We start from the raw sequence: 26791 nt of genomic DNA, 5'->3' as shown, positions 1-26791 counted from the left end.
ATCTTGGTGATTCTGACATTGTTTTCTCGTGACATATTGTACTTCATGACAATGGTAAAAATTCTTTGATAGTACCTGCGTTTATTTGTGAAAAAAACGGAAATTTGGCGAAAATTATGAAAATTTCGCAATTTTCCAACTTTGAATTTTTATGCAATTAAATCACAGAGATATGTCACACCAAATACTTAATAAGTAACATTTCCCACATGTCTACTTTACATCAGCACAATTTTGGAACCAAATTTTTTTTTTTGTTAGGGAGTTATAAGGGTTAAAAGTTGACCAGCAATTTCTCATTTCTACAACACCATTTTATTTTAGGGACCACATCTCATTTGAAGTCATTTTGAGGGGTCTATATGATAGAAAATACCCAAGTGTGACACCATTCTAAAAACTGCACCCCTCAAGGTGCTCAAAACCATATTCAAGAAGTTTATTAACCCTTCTGGTGCTTCACAGGAATTTTTTGAATGTTTAAATAAAAATGAACATTTAACTTTTTTTCACAAAAAATTTAATTCAGCTCCAATTTGTTTTATTTTACCAAGGGTAACAGGAGAAAATGGACCCCAAACATTGTTGTACAATTTGTCCTGAGTACGCTGATACCCCATATGTGGCAGTAAACCACTGTTTGGGCGCATGGCAGAGCTCGGAAGCGAAGGAGCGCCATTTGACTTTTCAATGCAAAATTGACTGGAATTGAGATGGGACGCCATGTTTCGTTTGGAGAGCCCCTGATGTGGCTAAATATTGAAACCCCCCACAAGTGACACCATTTTGGAAAGTAGACCCCCTAAGGAACTTATCTAGAGGTGTGGTGAGCACTTTGACCCACCAAGTGCTTCACAGAAGTTTATAATGTAGAACCGTAAAAATAAAAAATCATATTTTTTCACAAAAATTATCTTTTCGCCCCCAATTTTTTATTTTCCCAAGGGTAAGAGAAGAAATTGGACCCCAAAAGTTGTTGTACAATTTGTCCTGAGTACGCTGATACCCCGTATGTTGGGGGAAACCACCGTTTGAGCGCATGGCAGAGCTCGGAAGGGAAGGAGCGCCATTTGGAATGCAGACTTAGATGGAATGGTCTGCAGACGTCACATTGCGTTTGCAGAACCCCTAATGTACCTAAACAGTAGAAACCCCCCACAAGTGACAGCATATTGGAAACTAGACCCCCCAGGGAACTAATCTAGATGTGTTGTGAGAACTTTGAACCCCCAAGTGTTTCACTACAGTTTATAACGCAGAGCCGTGAAAATAAAAAATCTTTTTTTTCCCACAAAAAATATGTTTTAGCCCCGAGTTTTGTATTTTCTCAAGGGTAACAGGAGAAATTGGACCCCAAAAGTTGTTGTCCTATTTGTCCTGAGTACGCTGATACCCCATATGTTGGGGTAAACCCCTGTTTGGGCACACGGGAGAGCTCGGAAGGGAAGAAGCACTGTTTTACTTTTTCAACGCAGAATTGGCTGGAATTGAGATCGGACGCCATGTCGCGTTTGGAGAGCCCCTGATGTGCCGAAACAGTGGAAACCCCCCAATTATAACTGAAACCCTAATCCAAACACAGCCCTAACCCTAATCCCAACAGTAACCCTAACCACACCTCTAACCCAGACACACCCCTAACCCTAATCCCAACCCCATTCCCAACTGTAAATGTAATCTAAACCCTAACTGTAACTTTAGCCCCAACCCAAACTGTAGCCCTAGCCCTAATCCTAACCCTAGCCCTAACCCTAGCCCTAACCCTAGCCCTAACCCTAACCCTAGCCCTAACCCTAGCCCTAACCCTAGCCCTAACCCTAGCCCTAACCCTAACCCTAGCCCTAACCCTAGCCCTAACCCTAGCCCTAACCCTAGCCCTAACCCTAGCCCTAACCCTAATCCTAACCCTAGCCCTAACCCTAGCCCTAGCCCTAACTCTAACCCTAGCCCTAATGGGAAAATGGAAATAAATACATTTTTTAAATTTTTCCCTAACTAAGGGGGTGATGAAGGGGGGTTTGATTTACTTTTATAGCGGGTTTTTTAGCGGATTTTTATGATTGGCAGCCGTCACACACTGAAAGATGCTTTTTATTGCAAAAAATATTTTTTGCGTTACCACATTTTGAGAGCTATAATTTTTCTATATTTTGGTCCACAGAGTCATGTGAGGTCTTGTTTTTTGCGGGACGAGTTGACGTTTTTATTGGTAACATTTTCGGGCAAGTGACATTTTTTGATCGCTTTTTATTCCGATTTTTGTGAGGCAGAATGACCAAAAACCAGCTATTCATGAATTTCTTTTGGGGGAGGCGTTTATACCGTTCCGCGTTTGGTAAAATTGATAAAGCAGTTTTATTCTTCGGGTCAGTACGATTACAGCGACACCTCATTTATATCATTTTTTTATGTTTTGGCGCTTTTATACGATAAAAACTATTTTATAGAAAAAATAATTATTTTGGCATCGCTTTATTCTCAGGACTATAACTTTTTTATTTTTTTGCTGATGATGCTGTATGGCGGCTCGTTTTTTGCGGGACAAGATGACGTTTTCAGCGGTACCATGGTTATTTATATCTGTTTTTTTGATCGCGTGTTATTCCACTTTTTGTTCGGAGGTATGATAATAAAGCGTTGTTTTTTGCCTCGTTTTTTTTTTTTTTTTTTCTTACGGTGTTTACTGAAGGGGTTAACTAGTGGGCCAGTTTTATAGGACGGGCCGTTACAGACGCGGCGATACTAAATATGTGTACTTTTATTGTTTGTTTTTTTTTATTTAGATAAAGAAATGTATTTATGGGAATAATATATATATTTTTTTTTTCATTATTTTGGAATATTTTTTTTTATTTTTTTTTACACATTTGAAAATTTTTTTTTTTAACTTTTTTACTTTGTCCCAGGGGGGGACATCACAGATCGGTGATCTGACAGTTTGCACAGCACTCTGTCAGATCACCGATCTGAGAGCAGTGCAGGCTGCTTCACAGTGCCTGCTCTGAGCAGGCTCTGTGAAGCCACCTCCCTCCCTGCAGGACCCGGATCCGCGGCCATCTTGGATCCGGGGCTCGAGCAGGGAGGGAGGGAGGTGAGACCCTCGCAGCAACGCGATCACATCGCGTTGCTGCGGGGGGCTCAGGGAAGCCCGCAGGGAGCCCCCTCCCTGCGCGGTGCTTCCCTGCACCGCCGGCACATCGTGATCATCTTTGATCGCGGTGTGCCAGGGGTTAATGTGCCGGGGGCGGTCCGTGACCGCTCCTGGCACATAGTGCCGGATGTCAGCTGCGATAGGCAGCTGACGCCCGGCCGCGATCGGCGGCGCTCCCCCCGTGAGCGCCGCCGATCGCGCTGGACGTACTATCCCGTCCATGGTCATAGGGGCCCACCCCACATGGACGGGATAGTACGTCCGATGTCAGAAAGGGGTTAAATATTGAAAACCGTATGCGGCACACCCATAAGTGTACATTCACACAGATAAAGCCTGATCTCTTGGCAGGAACGAAGCTGCAAAAAAAAGCATGTTTTCCTTTTTTTTTTTTTTTGCCTTTTTTGCTGCGGTTTTGGCACGCTAGATTTGTCTCTTGTGCATGCTGGTGAAGTTTAGTGTTGGAAAAAAGTCCTATTCTATGGAATCAGGTTTTGGCACAAAAAGCGCATTAAACCCGATACCTGCGTTTTTGCTGCAAGTTTTCAGTGTTTTTCACCACGGGTTCATGTCAATGGGCGAAAAACACTGAAAGAAGTGATATGCTCTAGGTCCAAAAAAAACCACGCAAAGCACAAAATACTGACGACAAAAAAAAAACCGGTGTGCATGAAATCTCATAGGGTTTGCTGGTACTAAAAAAAAGAAAAAAGAGCAGCTGAAAATTTGCATTAAAAATGCTGGAAAACCACTTAGTGTGAACTAACCCTAATTATCGCTTTAAACCCCATCACTATCCTGAAATTGCATTACCCAAAGTCAGTAATCATCTGCTATCTGCCAAAGCCTCACAACATTGCTCCGTGCACCACCTTCCAGACTTGTGTTCTGCATTTTACTGCCTATTCTGCCCGGTACCGATATCTGCCAGTGCAGAGCAGCCATAGACCACTTCTGACGGCGATTCTGCTCCTTCACTTGACCTTGCGTCAAGGCGATTCTGCTCCTTCACGTGACCTTACGTCAACAGAGCAGCTCTTCCTCTTTCAGGGCATCACTGGCAACGTCATGCTGATTGACAACAGTTAGGCAGCAGAGAGCTGTCAATCAGCATGACATCGGCAGTCACACCCCATCAACAAAGAAGAGCAGAAGCTGCTGTAATTTTTGTGTGGTTTTTAATGCAGTTTTTTTTTGTTTTATGTGTTTTGGTGTTTTGTTTTTTTAAGCCAAAGTTTTCAGCTAGAAAAAGTCTGAACCCTGCAATTGTCACGGGGCTACCGCGACAGAGAGGGTCCAGAGAACCGCAGCGCTCTGGGCCTCGTTCACACACAGTGAACAAAAGCTCTTCTCCTGTATTCTCACCTGGTGGCTTTGTGCCAGCAGTGCAGGAGTTAATCTTGTTGCCGAGTTGCTGTGAGCTGGGTCTCTCAGCTGAAGTGGATTTTTGTAATCTCCTCCTCCTATATAGACCTAGCCTTGACTTCAGCTATTGTCAGTGATCAGTTCAGCTGCCTGGCTTGGAGGTTGAAGGAGCGTGGTGTATTAGGAGCTTGGAGATTTATTTACAGAGATTGGTGTCTACTGTTTTGGTTGCTTGTTAAACCTGTTTTCCTACCTAGTTTTTTCCTTCTCTTTCCTTCTATGTGTTACCTCTGTGGTTGTGTGAGCATTTGGTGAGTTTGAGACTTTGTTACCTTGTCTGTATACCCTGTTTATTGTTGTATTTTTTCACTGGTGCAGTCCAGTGTGAGGGGGCCATTGATGGGGCCTGCACAGGAGACAGGGATACGCTGGCGGCTCAGGCCTCCTAACCATCATAGGTACCCCTGAGATAAGGGAACGTCAGGGCCCCATTATAGTGGCAGGGACTGGTGCGGGTCCCAGTACGCCGTCCTGCCCCTTTATCGCTGTTAACGGCGTGACAGCAATATTGAAAACTGTGTATTTTTTTATATTTTCCAATGGGAAAGCTGGAATATAAAAGCGCAATATGGGGTCTAAACCCACATAGATGATGGAAAAGCAGGAGGCGCAGAGTTGGAGGACCACAACGCCATAAAAGCTCAAAACAACGACTGCTGCAGACCCAAGAGTGTATTCTAGGAAGGGAGATAATCAGAAGATGGACCTTTTTTTTTTTTTCCACTGCTAAAGATGAATGAAGACGCCAATGATGGTTTCTAAAGATGATGGAATGATCCAGGAGGCGATATGTAGAGAATTGCCGTTTTATCGTTAACGTGTTTCAAAGTTCACAGACTTGTTCATCAGGACCAGCGCAGTGTGGACCGACCACATCATCACCTCCTGGATTCTTTCATCACCATCAGTGGAAACCATTATTGTCTTCGGCTCTGCAAAAAAAAGGTCCATCTTCTGTTTATCCCCCTTTTTTGTATTTGGTTCCACGAGACCTATATTTTGTACTGTGAATTGTGCAGGTGAAGACACCAGCGTCATTTATACTGAACCAATAAGACTACAGGAGAAGTGCAGCATCGGAGTTTGCAACTTTGGTACTATGAATTTGTAAAACGGCACATGTAGGGTTAACAGTTTCAATTATTCTAAACTCCTTGGATGAATTGTTTGCATTTTTCTTTTCTTTTTTTTTCTTTTCTTTTCTTTTTTGCTGCTTAAGAAACCAAAGTCAAATTAGTGACCGTTTTTATTTTTTTAGTTTAGTATGTCTTTTTGTTGATTTGAATGATTTATAGTAAGAGAAACAATTTTTTTTTTTTTTTGCTACATTGCCAATTTGAGCATTTGAGTTTTTAATGTTGCAGATTTTCTGCATCTTTTAGGTGACTTGCTTTTTTTCATTACATGTTGTTTTGGTTTTTTATGTGCATTATTATTACTATTATTATTATTATTATTATTATTATTATTTTTATTATTATAATATATATTTTTTGTTTGTTTGTTTTTTTTCTTTTTGTTTCACTCTGAAAAGTTTTTGTCTTTGTTTTTGATACTTCCTGGTATTTGGCTGTGATCTCATGTGTCAGTTCCTTTCAACTCATCCTATTTACTTCCGTTTTTGCAGATCATCCAGGTTCTTTGGGAATTAATAAAAAAAACTGATGAAAAATGGAAGACATCCGTTATACATCAGTTTTCCATCCTTTTTTTTTCGCTTGGTTTTAACTAATCTATTGCGAAGTATCAAGAGAAAAAACCAGTTCAGATAGGTCACCTCCTTCAGTTGTTAAAAAAATTGAATAAAACTGATTTAGAAACTGGTGACACGTGGCAGTAAAATTGTTCATTTTTGAAGGATTTGTATTAGGCTAGGCGCAGGTCATTGTGTATTCTCTCATCCGAGAGAATCGGGCGAATTATGATATTCGCACTCTGAGTGTGATCATAATGCGATCCAGTTCTCAAAGATGGAGAAAAAAAAGGTCTCCATCTTCTCCATTGTCAGTCAGTAGAAATCAGATTGCTCTCAGATGTCATCCGAGTGCAGTCTACTAGTTTCCACGCACTCATTAACTTGATTGGCGAATATCGGATCAAACACTGACATGCTGCTGTTTTTTTTTTTTTGTTTTAATTTTTCCACGGGCTACCTCTGTTCAATGAAAAAATCTGACATGTGCACAGCCCCATAAAATAACATTGGTCCAAGTTAGATCCAGTGTTTTGTCGGAACGAAAATACACTGTAGCTTCTCAGAACCATGAGATCAGTCAACTGCTTAGAATCGTAGAATGTCAGAGTTGGACGGGACCTCCAGGGTCATCGTGTCCAACCCCCTGCTCAATGCAGGATTCACATAAACTTTGAGGATCCCTTTACTTTTTGGGGAAAAAATTTAACTTTTATGTCTGTCATTTTTTTCCCCAGATAATCTTAACTGCAGCAAATCTTTGCTACTCAACAAGTGGTGTGCAGCAATTCTTTGTAACCGATTATGCCGCACACGTGAAGTTACAATGGTCACAGATCCTCCTTTCGGTAAGTTTTGGGCACTCTACACTTCATAATACATATGCAAACCTTCACAACCCATACTAAGCACAATAAAACCCCGTATACACTTTACGCTATTGTCGGCCGAGCCTGCAAATATCGACAGGTTCGGAGGACAATTTAAAGTGTGTGAGGTCCCCAGACAATTTCTTGTTTGGGGAAATATCAATCCGGCATGTCTGATTTCGGACTGCCGATTGTATTCTCTCCCAGAGATAGGCCACCGCCATTGATGTCTGGCGATGGGTCTCTCAAAGAGAAAACGGGGCATTCGGGCCAACCAGCTCCCCGGTGTAAGGCAGACCCAGCGGAGAGGGCTGGCAACTGAACGATCCATCAGATTAAAGGGAATCTGACAGCGGGATTTACCCCTATTAACGAATTACATCGCTGTGTTGAGGGCAAAAGAGGGGTGACTTAAAGTTTTATTTTATTATTTATAACTTTTTTTTTTTCCCCTACATTTTACTAGCTTCAGTAGTCCCTTTAGGAGACTCGAAGCTGCGTTTTTCCAATCACTTGTGCTCGACATATCATCGCTTCAGCCCTGCTATGTGTAGCAGAAGTCGTCATCTCCTATGAACGCCAGCCGCGGGTGGATCGCGATTCCACCCGCGCCTGTTAGCTGCACAAGACAGCTGATCAGATCAACTGTCCTGTGCAGGGAAAGATGCAGGCTCAGCGCCGGAGCCCGCATCAAAGGGAGGGACACGACTTTGGACGTAACTATTTGTCCAAGGTCGTTAAAGGGGTTGTCAGGATTCAATTTTTATTTGCCCAAAGGCTTGGAAATCTAAAAACGAACAAATACAGCTATATGGCTCTCCCTGCCTTTGTTTACAGGCTGCAGTGGTGAAGTCTCAGCTAGAGCGCACGTGACCCCTACAGCCAATCACTGGGCTCTGCAGCTTGTTCCACCTACATTAGCATTACCGCTGAGCCCCGTTATTGAATGTGCTAGTCAATGTGAAAATATAAGCATCATGTCACCGCTGAAGCCTTTCAGCAAAGACCGCGGCAGAGGAGAGGCATCTCTGATCCTGGAGTGTGAGCGTGTAGTTCTGTCCGTTACTTTCTACAGCCGCAAACCTATGGATAAATAAATATTAATACCGGACAATCCCATTAAATTGCCACAAGTTAGGAAGTGTTCAACTGTTTGTCAGTGCCGACATCTTCCTTTTCTGACCTGGTTCGTAGGTTTGGATAATATTTTCTTACTGAAATACAAAAGCGGATTGGTAATTTTATTTATTTTTAACTATCTGACAGATATAAATTATTTAAAGAAAAGAAGAAAAAGAGATAAGGAAATAAAACCTAAAGACAAGAAGCAACATCCCGCAAAAAGGACTGTAGCAAATAAAGTGACTCCAACTCCTTCTCTACCCTCAAAAAGATTAATAGGACCTACACCAACAATAAAAATTACCCAAAATGCAACAACTCAACTAACAACAACCACCACTAAATCTGTGCCTCCTACTACCAAACATTCAGAAATTCCAGGTAGACAAGAAAAAAAAGACAAGAAGCAACATCCTGCTAAAAGGACTGTAGCAAATAAAGTGACTCCAACTCCTTCTCTACCCTCAAAAAGATTAATAGGACCTACACCAACAATAAAAATTACCCAAAATGCAACAACTCAACTAATAACAACCACCACTAAATCTGTGTCTCCTACTACCAAACATCCAGAAATACCAGATGCCAGAACTGAAAAAGCAATAACTATTTTAGAAACCTCTACAACGGCAGCAATCACAACAAAAACTACTACCGAGTCCACAACTAGTACCAAACAAACTACCACAACCACTGAGGAAGCAAAAAAACCTAATCCAACAACCTCTAGAATAGTAGAAGAAATCACGACAACTGCTGAATCTACAACTAGTACAACAATAAAAAGTTCTCCTAAAAACACAACTACGAAAGTAACTACCGGCATAGAAACCACAGTAAAATCTATTCTCACCGAGAAGCCTAAAATCACAACAGCAAAGGCAACAACAAAGCAAATTATTTTAATAACTGAGAAAGAAAAAATACCTGATACGATCACAGTCATGGTTCCAACGGTTATCAAGAGCACTGAGCCAGTAGTTTCGACAACAAAATTACCCGTGACGACTCAACTATCGGCTATAGAGGATATTATCACTACGAGTCCACACGAGACAACGGCCAAACCTGAAACCACCTCTACAACACAAATCCTCAATCCTACAACACAAATCACCAATTCAAAGGAAAACGAAAAATTAATCACCACGATACAGCCAAATACAACAGCTCCGAAAACAACAGCCCCCGTTCCTACAAAGTTGTCGGAGACCTCTTCACCTACGGTAACGAATTCTACCACCACACCGGGAGTTCTATCACCCGGCGGTAACCCATCCACAAGCCAAACTTCTATGCCAAACTCTCAACTCTTGCCGCCTACCGTGTCTTCTTCAACGGATGGAAACCAAGAGAAAGATGACGGCAGTATCGTTATTATTGCCGGGGAGGTAACGAAACGCGTCCAAAATACCAGCTTTCTACTGGCAGTGCTGCTCCTAGGAAACTTGTTCTTTTTAGCTATAATTGTCCTCTTTATACTTCAGGCTTACGAGAGCTACAAGAAAAAAGACTATACTCAAGTAGATTATTTAATTAATGGGATGTACGCCGATTCTGACATGTAAGAACGCGTCAAGTCGGACCCTATATTTTAAGGATGGTAACTTTTTTGCTATTTTTTTAATTCTCTTTGACCACCATCGGTGCATTTGTGACAACTTTTTGTGCAGTAAGCGACTGAAGAATTTTGCAGCCAATGACACACTCCGGATAAGTGCAATCTAAGCAGAAGTAAAGGTCTGATTTCACATGGGGATCACGGCGGAGACTGAAACCAACATTTACCTTTTTACTCCTGTCCTTCAGGTTAATAATAATAATAATTTTTGTTCTTTTGCACATTTTTCTAAATGTATTTTATAGACACTTAACACGAAAACACCGTCAAGAATAATAAATATAATATACTATGCATTGCAGGACTTGGTGCCATCAGCAGAAGACTCAGCCAATTATTGTAAAAAAAGGATGAAAATGTCTATTAATTTCCGAGTAGTGATGAGCTCGGGTTTGGGGTTATCCCTCCATGCTTGTGTGCTAACAGAGTGTCTTCGGAGTGCTCGAATAATATGTTCGATTCCACGCAGCTGCATGTCCTTTTTTTTTTTTTTGTTTTGTTTTTCATAAGCCAAAGACTTTAGATAGCAGAAAAAGTCTAAAACTTGCAATATTATTGCAATATTGAAAAGTGTTTGTATTTTTCTTTAATTTTTCAATGGGAGAGTTGGAAAACAAAAGCGCAATAAAGGGTATCACCCAAATAGATGATGGAAAAACAGGAGGCGCAGGGTTGTGGGACCACAACACCATAAAAGCTCAAAACAACGACTGCTGCAGATCCAAGTGTATATTCTAAGAAGGGAGATAAACGGAAGATGGACCTTTTATTTTTTTGCACCGCTGAAGACGCCAATAATGAATTTCACAGATGGTGATGGAAGAATCCAGGAGGCGATGTGTAGAGAATCGTGGGTTTATCGTTAACGCGTTTCAAAGTTCAGACTTCTTCATCAGGACCAGCCAAATGTGGACCGACCACATCATCGCCTCCTGGAGGATTCTTTTATTGATGTCTTCGGATCCACAAAAAAGGTCCATCTTCTGTTTATCTCCCGTTTTTGTATTTGGTTCCTCTAGACCTATATTTTGTACCGTGAATTGTGTAGGTGAAGACACCAGCATCATTTATACTGAACCAATAAGACTACAGGAGAAGTGCAGCATTGGAGTTTTCAACTTTGGTACTATGATTTTGTGGAACGGCACATTTAGGGCTAACCGTTTACTAAACGCCATTATAAACTCCTTGGATGAGTTGCCTGTATTTTTTTTTTATTTTTTTTTTTGCTGCTTAAGAAACCGGTTTGTATTTTTTGAGTTAAGAATGTCTTTTATTGACTTGAATGATATAGAGAATTTTTTTAAAAATTTTTTTTAGGCTACGCTCCCATGTTGAGCAATGAGTTTTTGATGTTGCAGATTTTCTGCACCTATTAGGCAAGTTGCATTTTTTTTCATTACATTATTCAGTTGTGTTTTTTTTTTTATTGCGTTTTTGACGACGTGCCTTTGTTTTTGATACTTCCAGGTATTTGGCTTTGACGAAACTTTCTTGATACAGTCATGTGCGCAATACGTGCGTATTTTATCGACCGATTTCGACATTTAGTGCAAGACTTAGGGGAAAATCCCGCGCATCAAACTCCGCAAGAGAAATTGACATGTAGCGAATTTGAAACACGCACCATTTATGATATTTCTATAAATCCCATCCTCTTTGCTGGAACTGTAAGATGCGGCTTTTTTTTTTGCACTACTAAAAATGTCAAAAACTTATCGTGGGAACGTCCCCCAAAAAAACATACTCGAATTATAAAACCCTATCGCAGCTCGACTTGAAGTAAAATCCCGCTCTGTTCGTACTGTCTGATGAAACTCATCACATTAGATATATTAAAAAGAGTTGATTTTTATTTTCTGTGAAATGTGTTAAAAACATATATATTGTCCGGGTAAAATATTTGCCATCTTTAAAAACTATAAGGACCAATAAAATTAAGACTTGTTCTGATTTTACTAAACACTCTTAAAACTCTCTGCTTTCTGCCAAGTACATGTTTCTACGTCTGTTTTGATTCTTATGTCTAAATTGTGCCATTACAAGCCATATGTATTATTTTTATATGTGCTAAAGAAATAAACACAATAAATTAATAAAATTAGACATAATCTTCTGACCGTTGGTATTTAACTGTCCAGTCCTGTTCTTGCAGTGCCCTTCACAGGGTTCGGGGACAGGCTACTGGCATTGTACAATTTTCATCCTGGGTTCAATTATTTTTTAAAGAGAATAGCATAGTAAGTAGTGGTAGCCATACCTTGGAAAATGTGGAGACTGGATGAATTTCAACACAGGTAGGCAGACAAGGATTAGGACAGGCAACTGTTACACACCTGTTCCAGATATCCCGGGTTCTGCTTCCTTCCCCTGGGTCCACTGCCCTCTCTTGTCCTCCAAATCGAGTCTTGCTTGGATCAGGACAGGCAACTGTTACACACCTGTTCCAGATATCCAGAGTTCTGCTTCCTTCCCCTGAGTCCACTGCCCTTTCTTGTACTGAAAATCGAGTCTTGTGTGGATCAGAACAGGCGACTGTTAAACACCTGTCCTGGGTTTCCCAGGATCTACTTCTTTTCCATGGATCCACTGCCCTCTTTTGTCTTCCACATCAAGTTTTGCAAGGTGCCCGGCGTGGATCAGGACCGGCAACTGTAAAGCATCTGTCCCTGGTATCTCGGGCTCTACTTCCTACCTCTGTACCCCTGCTCTCTCTTGTCCTCCACATCGAGTTTTGCACGTTGCCTGATGTGGATCAGGAACAGCAACTGTTACACATTTGTCCCGGGTATCCCTGGCTTTACTTCCTTCCCCTGAATCTGCTGCCATCTTTTGTCCTCCACATCGAGTTTTGCAAGTTGCCTGGCGTGGATCATTGACATAATCTCTTTAGACCTCTTTAAAGCCCATTAAGACGCACACCTGTGTCTTCCAAACAACGAAACTGGGAAATAAAGCGCAATAGGGTTTTAACTGGTAACAAAAAGGAGGCAAGGAAAGATCCACTCACCTTATATAGTTGCTACAGAGCTACATGTAACTGGCATGAATAGATAGCTGCTGCAAGGACATCGGTCACTAGAAGGACCAAACAGTGCAAGACGATCGGGAGGGAGATGTCGCTTCTGCGCCGCTGATGAATGCACAATGGTTTCGAACGGATAAAAAAATTATTAATAAAACAGGTTTACAGGGTCAACACGTTTCAAGGTCACGCAGGACCTCTTCATCAGGACAGAAAAGAGTCATTTTTGTCCAAGTCATCACGGTATCCTCGATGAAGCTACATCAACCCCTTAGGTCCATGTGCCCACCCAGACCTAAGGCTCATCTGGTGAGGCTAACAGCATCAATCCCATTACTCTAGTCCAGGGTTGGGGAACCTCAGGCCCGCGGACCGTTTACGGCCCTCGATGACCTTTCATCCGGTCCCTGGGCAGATTCCCACGGACCATAATACTTAGGCTAGCACCTGTGTTTTGCTGACCCAGTACTTTGCTCTGTGAGCACACGCCCGCAATGTTCACTACTCAACGGTGCCATCGTCAGGACCTACTTTGTGGGCAGTGTTATCGCACAATTTGTACAGCCCCCAAAGGATGGTATAAATATCCAAACGGCCCTTGGCAGAAAAAAAAAGCTTCCTCGCCCCTGCTCTAGTCAATCACTACAAAATATATGATTAAAACATCAAGTCTGAGGAATAAAGGTATGTTCACACTTGGCGTTCAAAAATTTGAATTCAAAGATGCGAAATGAAATAAACCTGTGTAAGTACATGGCTACATGCTGGCTTTCTAAAGAATCCAAAATTCCATTATTATAGAATTTATTGTATTATATTAGTTACCTCCAAGACTTTGTCCATTTCACCTCTGTAATAATCAAGAACCTTGCGCTTTTGCGTGCGAGGTTCTTGGGAGTTCTTCAACTTAATACAAGAAAATCAAATTTTCCTGGTTCTATGAGTGCCACAAATGAATTTTCTTCTGTGATGCTATTTTCAAAACTGTTTAAGGGCTCATTCAGACATCCATTTTTCGTGTGGTAGTTTTTCTTTGTCAGAACTCGTACCCAGTATAGAGGGCAGGTCATAGGTCCAATTTTTTTTGTTTTATTTCACAGACCGAGCCGTCGCCGCAAAATCCGATATTGATTTGAGTGATGGGTCAAAATCGTCAATGTAAGTCAAAGTTGAACAGCATGCGGGTGCCATCCATATGTATATCTCCTTCACCATCCTATGGATAGGTTATAGATCTCATAAAGGCTATGTGCACAGGTCAGGATTTCTTGCAGAAATTTCCTGAACAAAACCGGACATTTTCTGCAAGAAATCCGCATGTGGATTTTTCGTGTTTTTTTTTTTTCGTGTATTTCTCGCTTTTTCTGCGCGTTTCTTTTTGCGTTTTTTTTCGGAGGTTCTGGGATGTAATAATGTAGTGGGAAATCCTCAAAAAATACGCAAAATTAATGAACACGCTGCGTTTTTTTATGCACAAAAATTGCGTAATGCATTATAAATGATGGGATGCATGTGTGTGCGTATTTTAAGCGTTTTTATAGAGAAAAAAAACGCAAAAAATCAGGAACGTGTGCACACAGCCAAAGAGAATCTTTTCTCAGGCTTCTGCTATGTAATCTGACGTAGGGGCTGAAACCCCGATTCCAGCCATGTGTCGCTTACTAGGCTGCGTGTTATTTCAATACAATCAAGGATTTTTTTTTATCAGCTGGAGATTATCAATGCAGGACTAGGTTTCTCATGCCTCCTAGTCAACTGCCCTGTGTAGCCCCGCCCACACCTCTGATTGGAAGATTTCTGTGTACACTGTAGAAAACTGCCAATCGGTGGTGTGGGCGGGGTTATACAGGGCAGTTGACTAGGAGGCATGAGACACCTAGTCCTGCAGTCCTGTAACAACTGCCGCACCCAGTTGATTGAGTGATAAATCGCTGGAATCAGGGTTTCTGTCCCAAGCTAATTCTGTCAGATGGGGTAGCAAAAATCTGCTGACAGATTCCCTTTAAGACTGGAAAAGCTCTTTAAACTACTGCCCTAAAGTCGTGGGATTGACCGAGTACTGAGCCTATTTCCGTTGCGGGCTATGGAGGTCATATAGGTAAAATCTAACCTCGTAAAACACGTAAAGTATAGAAGGTACATAATACCATATCGGGAAGAAAAGTTAGAAAACAGAATGGCCGTTTTGTAATTGGGATTCCTGCTGTAGTATAAGTTATGTGCTTGCAGTCGCCTGCGGCTCTATGGAAAGTTCTCAGCAGTTCCTTCCAGCCCCTGGCTACTTCCAGTTGTAATAAAGACTTTTATGCAGCCAGTTCTCATTTATTTCTATGAGTCGGCACATCCTTTCCAGACTCCCTCTGGCGGATCTTCTTCTCTAAAATCCATTTTCCTTCATAAAAAGAAGCCCTGTTATAAAACTTCCAGCTGAGCTGCCCCTAGGTTTCTTTTACAACAATGCATGAAAGTAACCACTAACCCAAACTATCACAAACGTTTGATGAGTTTCCTATGGATATTTAGAGACTTGGACACATTTCCGTATTCGCTAATATGACATTCTCGTCTATGATGCTTATTTAAACGATAGGAAATTTAATGTTTAATACCGCGCAGGAATATTATGAGTTTTGCTCCAATTTTGGAATGTGTACATTTTTTTTGGGAGCACCCAGAATTTGCACTAACTTTTGTAACTTTCTTCCCTTCCTGACGCGAAAATGTGGGTGGGATTGTGCAGGAAGGGGCATGTTGAAAACTTTTCTGGTATGTTTACCAAAGTTAAAGATTAAAAAAAGAAAAATATACAAGTTTAAACCTCATAAATTTCTGACTTTTGTACCGTTATGTGCACACGGTGTCTTTTTCAGGTGGTTCAGCTCCGAAAACCACCTGAAAAAGCACCGGCTATACGCTCAAAAGAACGTACATGTTCATTTTTCTGTATAAGCGACTCGCTGCTCATTTGTTCAGTCTTTTATGCGTCTTTTAACCACTTTAAGCGTACAAAGAGGTCATGCGGTTAAAATAATTGACGCAACTATTCTTCAGGCATTTTCTGCTCTGCAGACGTGCCATACTTTATAATAAAAGTCAATGGGAAGGCTGGAAAAATATGTCCTTTTGAATGTTTTGCCAGTTTTTGCTTCAAAAACTGGTAGCATTTTCTTAATAATTGATTAAAGGTAAAAAAAAAAAAAACACGCATCAAAGATTTAAAAAAAACAAAAAAAAAACACTGGGGGTCAAAAACAAAAAGCGTTCAGGAAACGAAGAAAAAAACACTAGGAAGGACTCTGGCGTATCTTGAGGCATCTAGTTGAAAAACTCGGTGTGCCACTCTGAAAAAAAACGTATGCACATACCCTTAGAGGGGTTTCTTCTTTATGACGTCCTATTAGGCTAGGGTCACACATCCATATTTTCTCTCATCTTAGAGAATCGGGTCAATTATGGAAATCGCACTCAGAGGTTGAGCAGAGTGTGATCCGATTTTCTTAGATGAGAAGATGAAGAAAAAATGTATCTAGCTTCACCATTGTGTCAGTCTGTGGAAATCGGACTCCGATGTCATCAGAGTGTAGTGCGATGGTTTCTACGCACTCATTGACTTGCATGGCCGACTGCAATCCGAATATAGTCTCAAACTCGGGCATACAGATGCATTTTTTTCCTCAGACTGGCTCAGTCCAAGAAACAAAATGGGCATGTGCACGACCCCATAACATAACGTTGGTCCAGGTGCAATCTGAAGTTTTGTCGGATCTCGCTGGGACTGATTTATATAGTTATCTTTTCGAGCACTTGGGTACTATGGGAAGAGGTTGAACCCAAATCTTTTTTTACTATCTCTCTTGAGACTTGTTTCAGAGGCTATTACCAGGCTTAGTTCTTATGATACTTAACTATCAAAGAAAAGTATTGTGCAGGTTGAGATTAGACATCGGACAGACACTGTAGGTAATTGGGTTTTTTTTCTGGAATTTTTCAAAAATGCACATCAAAACAAACTTGAAAGATAAACCGTAACTGTTTGAACAGTGATGTATGCAATTTTATCATAACATTAAAAAAAAACAACTAAAAAATAATAAGTAGAGAAAGAGGCCTTACTTTGGATCTACATTATTTGGATCTACAAATTAGGCACTGCTGCAGATCCCACTACGGTGCCTTACACTTCGACCCCAAACACCAACACCAATAACTGTAACTCTAGACAAAAAGCAACCTGCCAAAATGATTTAATATATTAGAGTAAGTAGAGCACTGGGGTCCTGGGGTCAAATTTCACCAAGGACAACATCTACACGGAGTTTGTATGTTCTCCCAGTGTTTGCATGGGTTTCCTGCCACATTCGAAAGACTTATTGATAAGGAATGTAGATTGTGAGCCCCAATGGAGACAGTAGCAAAAGTGCTGTGGAATATGGTGGCGCTATATCAACAAATCATAATAGACAAAACCTGCATTACCAGTTGCATCCCATTACTGGAGTCTAAGGGAGCCCAAAAGGTCCATTTGTCTGCTGTGAGACTACTAATACTATTATATGATAGTTGAAGAGTCAGAGATTTTACATTGGGGCCTTTTAGCTTCAAGTTACACCACTGGGGGCCACATAGTTGGGGCTTTTTAAAAAATGAGAGGTTCCATTCTTTGTCCCAACCAACTAAAAAGTGCCGCCACTATATCAGGATTATGTATCACCGCCATATAGTGACTAAATATTACATATGGTTATAGCTCTTTCACGTATTGTATTTTTTGGTACATGCACTAGCCATTGTTTTTGTGGATAGAACAAGGATATATTACAATCAATGCACTTTTTGTATGTGTCTTTTTTTGTGGAACGATTGGCCTCTTGTATTTTGATTTGTGTTGCGGATCAAACTCACCAATGTAACTCCATGGTCCCATGTTATAAATAAATGTGTATATATATGTGTATATACAGGTCCTTCTCAAAAAATTAGCATATAGTGTTAAATTTCATTATTTACCATAATGTAATGATTACAATTAAACTTTCATATATTATAGATTCATTATCCACCAACTGAAATTTGTCAGGTCTTTTATTGTTTTAATACTGATGATTTTGGCATACAACTCCTGATAACCCAAAAAACCTGTCTCAATAAATTAGCATATCAAGAAAAGGTTCTCTAAACGACCTATTACCCTAATCTTCTGAATCAACTAATTAACTCTAAACACATGCAAAAGATACCTGAGGCTTTTATAAACTCCCTGCCTGGTTCATTACTCAAAACCCCCATCATGGGTAAGACTAGCGACCTGACAGATGTCAAGAAGGCCATCATTGACACCCTCAAGCAAGAGGGTAAGACCCAGAAAGAAATTTCTCAACAAATAGGCTGTTCCCAGAGTGCTGTATCAAGGCACCTCAATGGTAAGTCTGTTGGAAGGAAACAATGTGGCAGAAAACGCTGTACAACGAGAAGAGGAGACCGGACCCTGAGGAAGATTGTGGAGAAGGACCGATTCCAGACCTTGGGGAACCTGAGGAAGCAGTGGACTGAGTCTGGTGTGGAAACATCCAGAGCCACCGTGCACAGGCGTGTGCAGGAAATGGGCTACAGGTGCCGCATTCCCCAGGTAAAGCCACTTTTGAACCATAAACAGCGGCAGAGGCGCCTGACCTGGGCTACAGAGAAGCAGCACTGGACTGTTGCTAAGTGGTCCCAAGTACTTTTTTCTGACGAAAGCAAATTTTGCATGTCATTCGGAAATCAAGGTGCCAGAGTCTGGAGGAAGACTGGGGAGAAGGAAATGCCAAAATGCCTGAAGTCCAGTGTCAAGTACCCACAGTCAGTGATGGTGTGGGGTGCCATGTCAGCTGCTGGTGTTGGTCCACTGTGTTTCATCAAGGGCAGGGTCAATGCAGCTAGCTATCAGGAGATTTTGGAGCACTTCATGCTTCCATCGGCTGAAATGCTTTATGGAGATGAAGATTTCATTTTTCAGCACGACCTGGCACCTGCTCACAGTGCCAAAACCACTGGTAAATGGTTTACTGACCATGGTATTACTGTGCTCAATTGGCCTGCCAACTCTCCTGACCTGAACCCCATAGAGAATCTGTGGGATATTGTGAAGAGAAAGTTGAGAGACGCAAGACCCAACACTCTGGATGAGCTTAAGGCCGCTATTGAAGCATCCTGGGCCTCCATAACATCTCAGCAGTGTCACAGGCTGATTGCCTCCATGCCACGCCGCATTGAAGCAGTCATTTCTGCCAAAGGATTCCCGACCAAGTATTGAGTGCATAACTGAACATTATTATTTGTTGGTTTTTTTGTTTGTTATTAAAAAACACTTTTATTTGATTGGATGGGTGAAATATGCTAATTTATTGAGACAGGTTTTTTGGGTTATCAGGAGTTGTATACCAAAATCATCAGTATTAAAACAATAAAAGACCTGACAAATTTCAGTTGGTGGATAATGAATCTATAATATATGAAAGTTTAATTGTAATCATTACATTATGGTAAATAATTAAATTTAACACTATATGCTAATTTTTTGAGAAGGACCTGTATATAGTTATATATTAGTGTAGATGGATAGATGGATGTCATCTACAGTATGTACATACTTTGCTGTTTAATCGGTAGTGGAAACTAAGATTTAAAAAAAGAAAAATTCACACAAGAGAAACGGATGCAACACGGCGTTTAAAAATTGACAGATGGCCCAAAAATGGATCCAGCGCACTGAAAAAAAAAAAAAACTTCGGGTAATGATAAAGTTATCATAAACATGGCTATTTCCTGCAGATGCGAGAATACACGTTTCCCCTAGATGGCGCTATAAATCATGTATTGATGTTAGTCCCTGTCATTTGGCTCAATGATTCATGTGATTCCAAGATTTCTCATAGAGGCACATGAGTAGTTATCTAAAAAATGCAATAAAAACGCTATGGATTTAGGAATATATGGTGAAAAAACACTACATAGCAGCAGATTAAAAAAAACACCATATTTAGGATATGCAGCGTTTTTATAAAATGGCAACACTGGCAAAAAAAAAATTGAAGGCAATACATTTTCTGCTTTTTAAAATATTTCTTTTTAAAACTCTACAAAAAAATAAAAAGATAACCTGTAACAGGCTATGGGAGAAAAGCGCAATAAAATTGGCTGAAAAATATACCATACCCATAGCATCCTACAATGTAAAAACAAAAACAGAAAATAAACCACAATCGCAAAATACTTTAAAAAAAAAAAACGGTAAATCTAAAGTTTGTTTCCCTATTTAAAAAAAACTTGACCAGAATTTGTTTTGGGCCAAAAAATAATGCAGGAATAAAGAAAATAAAAACACCCCAAAAAATCTGATAGAAACTTCTAAAGCACCGTACACAGGATTCTTTTTTTCCACTTTACTTGGATCTCTTGAGATTGTTGCTTTTTTTTTTTTTTTTTTTTTTAAAGCCCTATGCTTTACAACTGGCTTTTTTTCTGACTTTTTGTCATATTTTACTCATAAAACTCTAAATTTTTAATTGACTAAACATATTTAATTGTGACTTGCATTCTTGAAATTGCAGCATAAGTGGTTTAAAAAAAGCGCATCATAAAATGAGTATAAAGACACCATTATTTAGCAAAAATGCAACAACAACAAAAATGAAAAATTGCATAAAAAATGCAGGATTTTGTGCGTTCATTTTTTCTTTTGCATAAAAGTATATGTGAAGATTTCCTATGGGAAAATCACACACATTCTCTGCTGCAGATCTAGCAGTTCTCTCAATGCTGAGCTCTGTGTAACCCCGCCCACACCCCTGATTGGCTGCTTCCTGTGTACACTCTGCATAAGCAAAAAGCTGCCAATCAGTGGTGGGGGCGTGGTTGGACAGAGCAGGAGGACTACATAGCACAAGACCACTAGTCCTGTTGTGATAATCTCCTGCTGATAAAACACTTATTTTAATGGAACTGCAACAAGGAGACTAGAAAATGATACATAACTGGAATCAGAGTCTCTGCCTCTATATAATGCTGCTCTCAGATTATATAGGTGGCAGATTTCCTTTAAATAGTACAACTGCCCAAGTACTGCAATAAAATGCCACAACATCTGGTGTATGATTAGTTTTCAAAAATACTTGATGACCAAGCACACCTCCAGACTATTTGTAGGACATTTGAGGCAGGCCTCATGAGATAACCTAGTCTTCACAGTCATCTGACTTATAGATATAATTTGCTTATGATGTGTACATTATAACCTCTTCATAAGTGCTGATAAAGCTTCCAAGGTTCTTCTCATTATGAAGTTGGTTGAGAGAGTACCAAGTGGTCAAAGCTCTCACTATGGCAAAAAGCAGCTGCTAAAATTTTTTGATGAATTTACAACTGTTTTAATATATACAAAATAGTAAAAAAAAATATATTAATATGAGTTGGAGTTTTCAAAACGTTTGATTCTCTATTTGGTGATTTCAAATGGTAAAGCTGACATATTCTGAGGGCCCCAAGTACAATCCTTACCTCTGTCAAAGGGATGCATATCATCGTCAGTGATAGGACGAAAGGCATAACACGCGTACGTATGAGATATTGGCACTTAGATATGTAATACTATGCCAATATATCCTATATTAATAACAAAGTAACTTTGGCTATTGATTTCTCATATTCATTCATTGTTAAAGGGAATTGGTAAGTAGAATAAACCCTCCTAGGCCGTCTATATGGTTATGTAGGTCATAGGAAGATGAGTAAAATGATACCTTGATATCTGTGATCCGATGTCTTATTCCAGAGAAATCCTTTTTTTGAATATGTAAATAAGCTGTTAAGATCTATGGGCCAGACATAGATCTCCCCGAGAATCTGCCTCCAGAGCTTATTTTAAACGAAAGGGAGCAGTACCAATGTGAGACTTGTAATGACTTACAATTTTGATCTACATGCCTCTAATGCCCATATAGACAGCTTAGGAGGGTAGATCACACTGACAAATGCCCTTTAAAAGGTATGGCTAACCGACTAGCAATAGATGCGACAAACTGCCCAAAATGCTAATATATAAGACCGCCTCGGATATCATAAATCAATAATGTATGTCCAGTGTGACATAATAAAAAAAAAAGTACCATTATTAAAATTATATGACAGGTGCATTTAAAGGGAATTTGTCAATAGAAAATGAAGAAATAGAAAATGTAGAAATATCTACAGGTAACTTTGACATAGTGGGAATAACCGAGACATGGTTAGATGAAAGCTATGACTGGGCAGTTAACTTACAGGGTTACAGTCTGTTTAGAAAGGATCGTAAAAATCGGAGAGGAGGAGGGGTTTGTCTCTATGTAAAGTCTTGTCTAAAGTCCACTTTAAGGGAGGATATTAGCGAAGGGAATGAGGATGTCGAGTCCATATGGGTCGAAATTCATGGAGGGAAAAATGGTAACAAAATTCTCATTGGGGTCTGTTACAAACCCCCAAATATAACAGAAACCATGGAAAGTCTACTTCTAAAGCAGATAGATGAAGCTGCAACCCATAATGAGGTCCTGGTTATGGGGGACTTTAACTACCCGGATATTAACTGGGAAACAGAAACCTGTGAAACCCATAAAGGCAACAGGTTTCTGCTAATAACCAAGAAAAATTATCTTTCACAATTGGTGCAGAATCCAACCAGAGGAGCAGCACTTTTAGACCTAATACTATCTAATAGACCTGACAGAATAACAAATCTGCAGGTGGTTGGGCATTTAGGAAATAGCGACCACAATATTGTGCAGTTTCACCTGTCTTTCACTAGGGGGACTTGTCAGGGAGTCACAAAAACATTGAACTTTAGGAAGGCAAAGTTTGAACAGCTTAGAGATGCCCTTAATCTGGTAGACTGGGACAATATCCTCAGAAATGAGAATACAGATAATAAATGGGAAATGTTTAAGAACATCCTAAATAGGCAGTGTAAGCGGTTTATACCTTGTGGGAATAAAAGGACTAGAAATAGGAAAAACCCAATGTGGCTAAACAAAGAAGTAAGACAGGCAATTAACAGTAAAAAGAAAGCATTTGCACTACTAAAGCAGGATGGCACCATTGAAGCTCTAAAAAACTATAGGGAGAAAAATACTTTATCTAAAAAACTAATTAAAGCTGCCAAAAAGGAAACAGAGAAGCACATTGCTAAGGAGAGTAAAACTAATCCCAAACTGTTCTTCAACTATATCAATAGTAAAAGAATAAAAACTGAAAATGTAGGCCCCTTAAAAAATAGTGAGGAAAGAATGGTTGTAGATGACGAGGAAAAAGCTAACATATTAAACACCTTCTTCTCCACGGTATTCACGGTGGAAAATGAAATGCTAGGTGAAATCCCAAGAAACAATGAAAACCCTATATTAAGGGTCACCAATCTAACCCAAGAAGAGGTGCGAAACCGGCTAAATAAGATTAAAATAGATAAATCTCCGGGTCCGGATGGCATACACCCACGAGTACTAAGAGAACTAAGTAATGTAATAGATAAACCATTATTTCTTATTTTTAGGGACTCTATAGCGACAGGGTCTGTTCCGCAGGACTGGCGCATAGCAAATGTGGTGCCAATATTCAAAAAGGGCTCTAAAAGTGAACCTGGAAATTATAGGCCAGTAAGTCTAACCTCTATTGTTGGTAAGATATTTGAAGGGTTTCTGAGGGATGTTATTCTGGATTATCTCAATGAGAATAACTGTTTAACTCCATATCAGCATGGGTTTATGAGAAATCGCTCCTGTCAAACCAATCTAATCAGTTTTTATGAAGAGGTAAGCTATAGACTGGACCACGGTGAGTCATTGGACGTGGTATATCTCGATTTTTCCAAAGCGTTTGATACCGTGCCGCACAAGAGGTTGGTACACAAAATGAGAATGCTTGGTCTGGGGAAAATGTGTGTAAATGGGTTAGTAACTGGCTTAGTGATAGAAAGCAGAGGGTGGTTATAAATGGTATAGTCTCTAACTGGGTCGCTGTGACCAGTGGGGTACCGCAGGGGTCAGTATTGGGACATGTTCTCTTCAACATATTCATTAATGATCTGGTAGAAGGTTTACACAGTAAAATATCGATATTTGCAGATGATACAAAACTATGTAAAGCAGTTAATACAAGAGAAGATAGTATTCTGCTACAGATGGATCTGGATAAGTTGGAAACTTGGGCTGAAAGGTGGCAGATGAGGTTTAACAATGATAAATGTAAGGTTATACACATGGGAAGAAGGAATCAATATCACCATTACACACTGAACGGGAAACCACTGGGTAAATCTGACAGGGAGAAGGACTTGGGGATCCTAGTTAATGATAAACTTACCTGGAGCAGCCAGTGCCAGGCAGCAGCTGCCAAGGCAAACAGGATCATGGGGTGCATTAAAAGAGGTCTGGATACACATGATGAGAGCATTATACTGCCTCTGTACAAATCCCTAGTTAGACCGCACATGGAGTACTGTGTCCAGTTTTGGGCACCGGTGCTCAGGAAGGATATAATGGAACTAGAGAGAGTACAAAGGAGGGCAACAAAATTAATAAAGGGGATGGGAGAACTACAATACCCAGATAGATTAGCGAAATTAGGATTATTTAGTCTAGAAAAAAGACAACTGAGGGGCGATCTAATAACCATGTATAAGTATATAAGGGGACAATACAAATATCTCGCTGAGGATCTGTTTATACCAAGGAAGGTGACGGGCACAAGGGGGCATTCTTTGCGTCTGGAGGAGAAAAGGTTTTTCCACCAACATAGAAGAGGATTCTTTACTGTTAGGGCAGTGAGAATCTGGAATTGCTTGCCTGAGGAGGTGGTGATGGCGAACTCAGTCGAGGGGTTCAAGAGAGGCCTGGATGTCTTCCTGGAGCAGAACAATATTGTATTATACAATTATTAGGTTCTGTAGAAGGACGTAGATCTGGGGATTTATTATGATGGAATATAGGCTGAACTGGATGGACAAATGTCTTTTTTCGGCCTTACTAACTATGTAAACCTCCTAAGCTGTCTATAGGGGCATGTAGGTAATAGGAAGCTGATTAAAAGGATACCTTGATATCTGAGATCCGATGTTTTTTTTTTTCTTAGTATGTAAATGAGCTGTTAAGATCTATGAGTAAGACACAGCTAATTTACATATTAAGAAAAACTTGCATATCTCCGAAATAAGACATCGGATTGTAGATATCAAGGTATCATTTTAATCAGTTTCCTATGACCTACATGCCCATATATACGGCTTAGGAGTGTTGATCCTACTGAAAGATGCCCTTTAAGTCTCGTCTGAAAATGTGCCCCAAGTGACTTCATTAGTAGTGTTGAGCGATACCTTCCGATATCGGAAAGTATCGGTATCGGTTTGGATCGGCCGATATTCAAAAAATATCGGATATCGCCGATACCGATACCCGATCCCAATGCAAGTCAATGGGACCAAAATATCGGAATTAAAATAAACCCTTTCTTTCCTTGTAGGTTCATTCTACCTGAAGGAAAACAACTAAGAATAATGTAGGATGTATGGGGGAGGTGGCGGAGACATTAAAGGCAATGAGGATTAGTCCAATCAAATAGAATAGCATGTTTTTTTTTTTTTTTTAAAGAAGTTCGGATTGAAAAAGATATTGAGTATGTAAATTTTTTTTATTTTGTCAGATATTGATGTTTCACTATTCCACGCCCTTCCCCTTCTTTTTTTTCTTTTTTTTTTTTTTTTCTTTTCCCACACTTTCATCTTCATCATCATCAGCATCCTTGACATCAACTTCTTCACCTTATTCATCTTCTTCTTCATCTTCTACCTATTTTTTTTTTTTATTACATTCTTCATATTCATTTTCTTCAACTATTATTATTCTTCCTATTCTACATATTCTTTTTATTCCACTGTTATTATTCTTCCTATTCTACTTCTTCATCATATTCTCATTTGTGACAGGCATTCCCGTAGTTGTTGTCTATAAAAGTTGGAAGATTACACCTTCCGTTCTGCCAGTCACAAAAGTTACATTTGTCCGCGTTCAGTTTGGCCTGCAGCATCAGGCTTTATCCAGGGGCACCACGAGGAGGAACGGACTCACCCCCATACACTGCTTAGTCTTCTTCTGCATATAATTTAGATAATATCTTTTGCTCTGATATTAAGTCTTATGCTTAATGTTCTTCTGCTCTTTGTTCTGCAGCCTCTTGTTCTTCTGCTTCTCGGTCTTCCATGTTGTCGTCTCCAGGGTCTTCGTCTCCAGTGTCGTCATCTCCGCCGTCGTCGTCTCAGCCGTCGTCGTCTCCGCCGTCGTCGTCGTCGTCGTCATCGGGGTGGTCTTCCGGGTCGTCGTCATCGGGGTGGTCTTCCGGGTTGTCGACGTTAGGGTCTTCAACTTGGAAATGTAGCAGAAGGTACAAGAAGGCTGAGAAAATGCCAAGAACCAGCTGATGGAACTGGAACTCGGATGGCTACCCGAAGGTTCAAGAGCCTATGGAACTACCGAGGACCAGCTGACGTTACTGGAACCCGGTTACTAAGCAGGAGGTACCCGTGCTAAAAAGCACTACCAAGGACCGCCTGACGTTGGCGGAACTCGGATACCCAGAAGGAGGCACCTAAGCCAAAGGCTCTGCCCGGAACCAGATGACGTTACTGGAACCAGGATGGGGAGCAGAAGGTACAAGAGCAAAAGACACTGCCGAGAACCAGCTGACGGTACTGGAACCCGGATGGGTAGCCGAATGTCCAAGAGCCAATGGAACTACCAAGGACCAGCTGACGTTACTGGAACCCGGTTACTAAGCAGGAGGTACCCGTGCCTGAAAGCACTACCAAGGACCACCTGACATTGGTGGA

General features: G+C 40.4%; 1 protein-coding gene across 1 annotated transcript in view; it reads left to right on the top strand.

The window, feature by feature from the left end:
* Positions 1–9978, top strand: part of C9H11orf24 (chromosome 9 C11orf24 homolog) — a 32791-nt gene extending 22813 nt beyond the window's left edge. The window contains exons 3-4 of the mRNA XM_069739985.1: positions 7007–7117; positions 8405–9978. Of these exons, the coding sequence (XP_069596086.1) occupies positions 7007–7117; positions 8405–9828 (1535 nt within the window). The 3' untranslated portion in view covers positions 9829–9978. The remainder of the gene's footprint in view (positions 1–7006; positions 7118–8404) is intronic.
* The last annotated feature ends 16813 nt before the right edge of the window (positions 9979–26791 follow it).

The sequence above is a fragment of the Ranitomeya imitator genome, chromosome 9 (genome assembly GCF_032444005.1).
Source record: "Ranitomeya imitator isolate aRanImi1 chromosome 9, aRanImi1.pri, whole genome shotgun sequence".
NCBI classification, from domain to species: Eukaryota; Metazoa; Chordata; class Amphibia; order Anura; family Dendrobatidae; genus Ranitomeya; species Ranitomeya imitator.
The sequence above is the reverse complement of the archived record's forward strand: the minus strand, read 5'-3'. Positions and strand labels throughout refer to the sequence as shown.